Consider the following 1,605-nt stretch of genomic DNA (forward strand, 5'->3'; position numbering starts at 1 on the left):
TGCCTCCACTCTGCCATTCACCAAAAGCCTGCCAGGAACTAGCACGCTGCTGCAGCCCGAGAAGTAGGACTGAAAACTAGGTACATATTTTGCACTTTTGATACCGGGAGGTGTGGGGGGAAAATTAACTTATTTGGCAAAGTTGTCAGCGGTTTTTTTGGTTGTTTTGTTCTGGTTTTTTTTGTTTTTTTGGTTTTTTTTAATTTTTGTTTGTGAAGAGGCACTGATGTCTTTTTGTTTTAAGACGACTACAGATTCACAACCAAAATAAACTATTTTAATGTGTGACGAGGTGGCTCTGTGTCTCCATGTACTAGCTATGCCGCTCCTGCTGTAGGAGATGCCTGGATATCCCCAGCAGGAAATTCAGTCAAACATCCCCTCCTACTCTCAGGACGAGTGCTAGGCCAGCCTTGGCGGCCCTGCCTTCCTCGGCCTTCATCATCCTGCTGCTGCATCGTATCGGGAGAAAACTTTTACAGCGACAGTTTTGCTGTGAGGCAGGTGGTGAAAAGCGGAGGCAAAATGCCACCAGCCTCACCTTTCCCAGGCAAACTCGAAAGCTATGGGCGCCAGTTAAATGGGCTGTTCAAACCCATCCACTACGTACAGTTTACCAGCTTCAAATTACCTTTGCTAGGGGTAAGTGGCATTTATCCCTTACTGCAAAGCTCGCCATCGCTGCAAGCGGGTGAGGGGAATGGGACGCAGAAAGCCTTGGCTGAGGTCAGAGCTGCGTTGCCCCTGGGGCGGGTGGGAGCTGCCTGCACTTCGTCGTCACTCTGGGGAGAACGCATAGCATCTCGAACAGCAGGTTTGCCCCCAGAAGGGCTGTGTTACCTGAGAACAGACAAAAAGAGGGAGGAAGAAAAACCCAAGCCATGAAGGCCCGACCGCTTGCACCCAGGCGCACATCTTGCTCTCAACCACCTCTAGACTCACCGGAGACGTCGTATATCGGTGCAACTTCTACGAGGTCACATCCCACTATGTTCAGTCCTTTGCAGCCACGAATAATCTCCAAAGCCTAGGGAAAAAACAGATTTGGGATCGTGAAACGCATCTGACCGAGCGAACAGGTCAGGGCTCTGCTTCCCCGACGTGCAGCGAGGGAAAGCCAACCTAGACAGAGCAAATCGCAGCAGCTCCTCATTCCCGCTACGAACCGCTCCCCAGCCTCCCCGCAGCTTTTGCTTTGGGAAACCAAGCTGCGTCCCCCTTACCTGCGCGGGCGTGAGCCCAGCGATCTCCGGTGTGCCAGTGCCCGGGGCGTAGGCGGGGTCCAGGCTGTCGATATCGAAACTGATGTACACTGCCTCACGCCCCATCTGCTGCCTCACCTCTCGCATCAGCGGCGCCAGGGACTTCCCCCAGCACTCTTCAGCCGGCACTACTCGGAAACCCTGCTCAGGGAAAGATGGGCAAAGCGGAGCATCCCCTGCGCCGCTGGGAATTTCTGCCAAGATGAACCCTCATCCTGGGGCCGAGCGGCAGAGCCACACCTTGAAGCACCCTCCGCTCACCCCCGCTTTCTCACTCTCTGCTCAGCTAACGGCACTGGGAGTGCCTGTCCTGCAGGCCAAGCCACCGGCATGGGACAAGATG

The 1,605-nt window shown here is 54.4% G+C and overlaps 1 protein-coding gene across 1 annotated transcript in view; it reads right to left on the minus strand.

Annotated features, from left to right (window-relative positions):
- Positions 1-727: 727 nt before the first annotated feature.
- Positions 728-1,605, minus strand: part of AGMAT (agmatine ureohydrolase (agmatinase)) — a 3,239-nt gene continuing 2,361 nt past the window's right edge. The window contains exons 6-8 of the mRNA XM_010283691.1: positions 1,224-1,403; positions 943-1,027; positions 728-840 (exon numbers count right to left, since the gene is read on the minus strand). Of these exons, the coding sequence (XP_010281993.1) occupies positions 728-840; positions 943-1,027; positions 1,224-1,403 (378 nt within the window). The remainder of the gene's footprint in view (positions 841-942; positions 1,028-1,223; positions 1,404-1,605) is intronic.

The sequence above is a fragment of the Phaethon lepturus genome, unplaced genomic scaffold (assembly GCF_000687285.1).
Source record: "Phaethon lepturus isolate BGI_N335 unplaced genomic scaffold, ASM68728v1 scaffold14403, whole genome shotgun sequence".
Taxonomy (NCBI): domain Eukaryota; kingdom Metazoa; phylum Chordata; class Aves; order Phaethontiformes; family Phaethontidae; genus Phaethon; species Phaethon lepturus.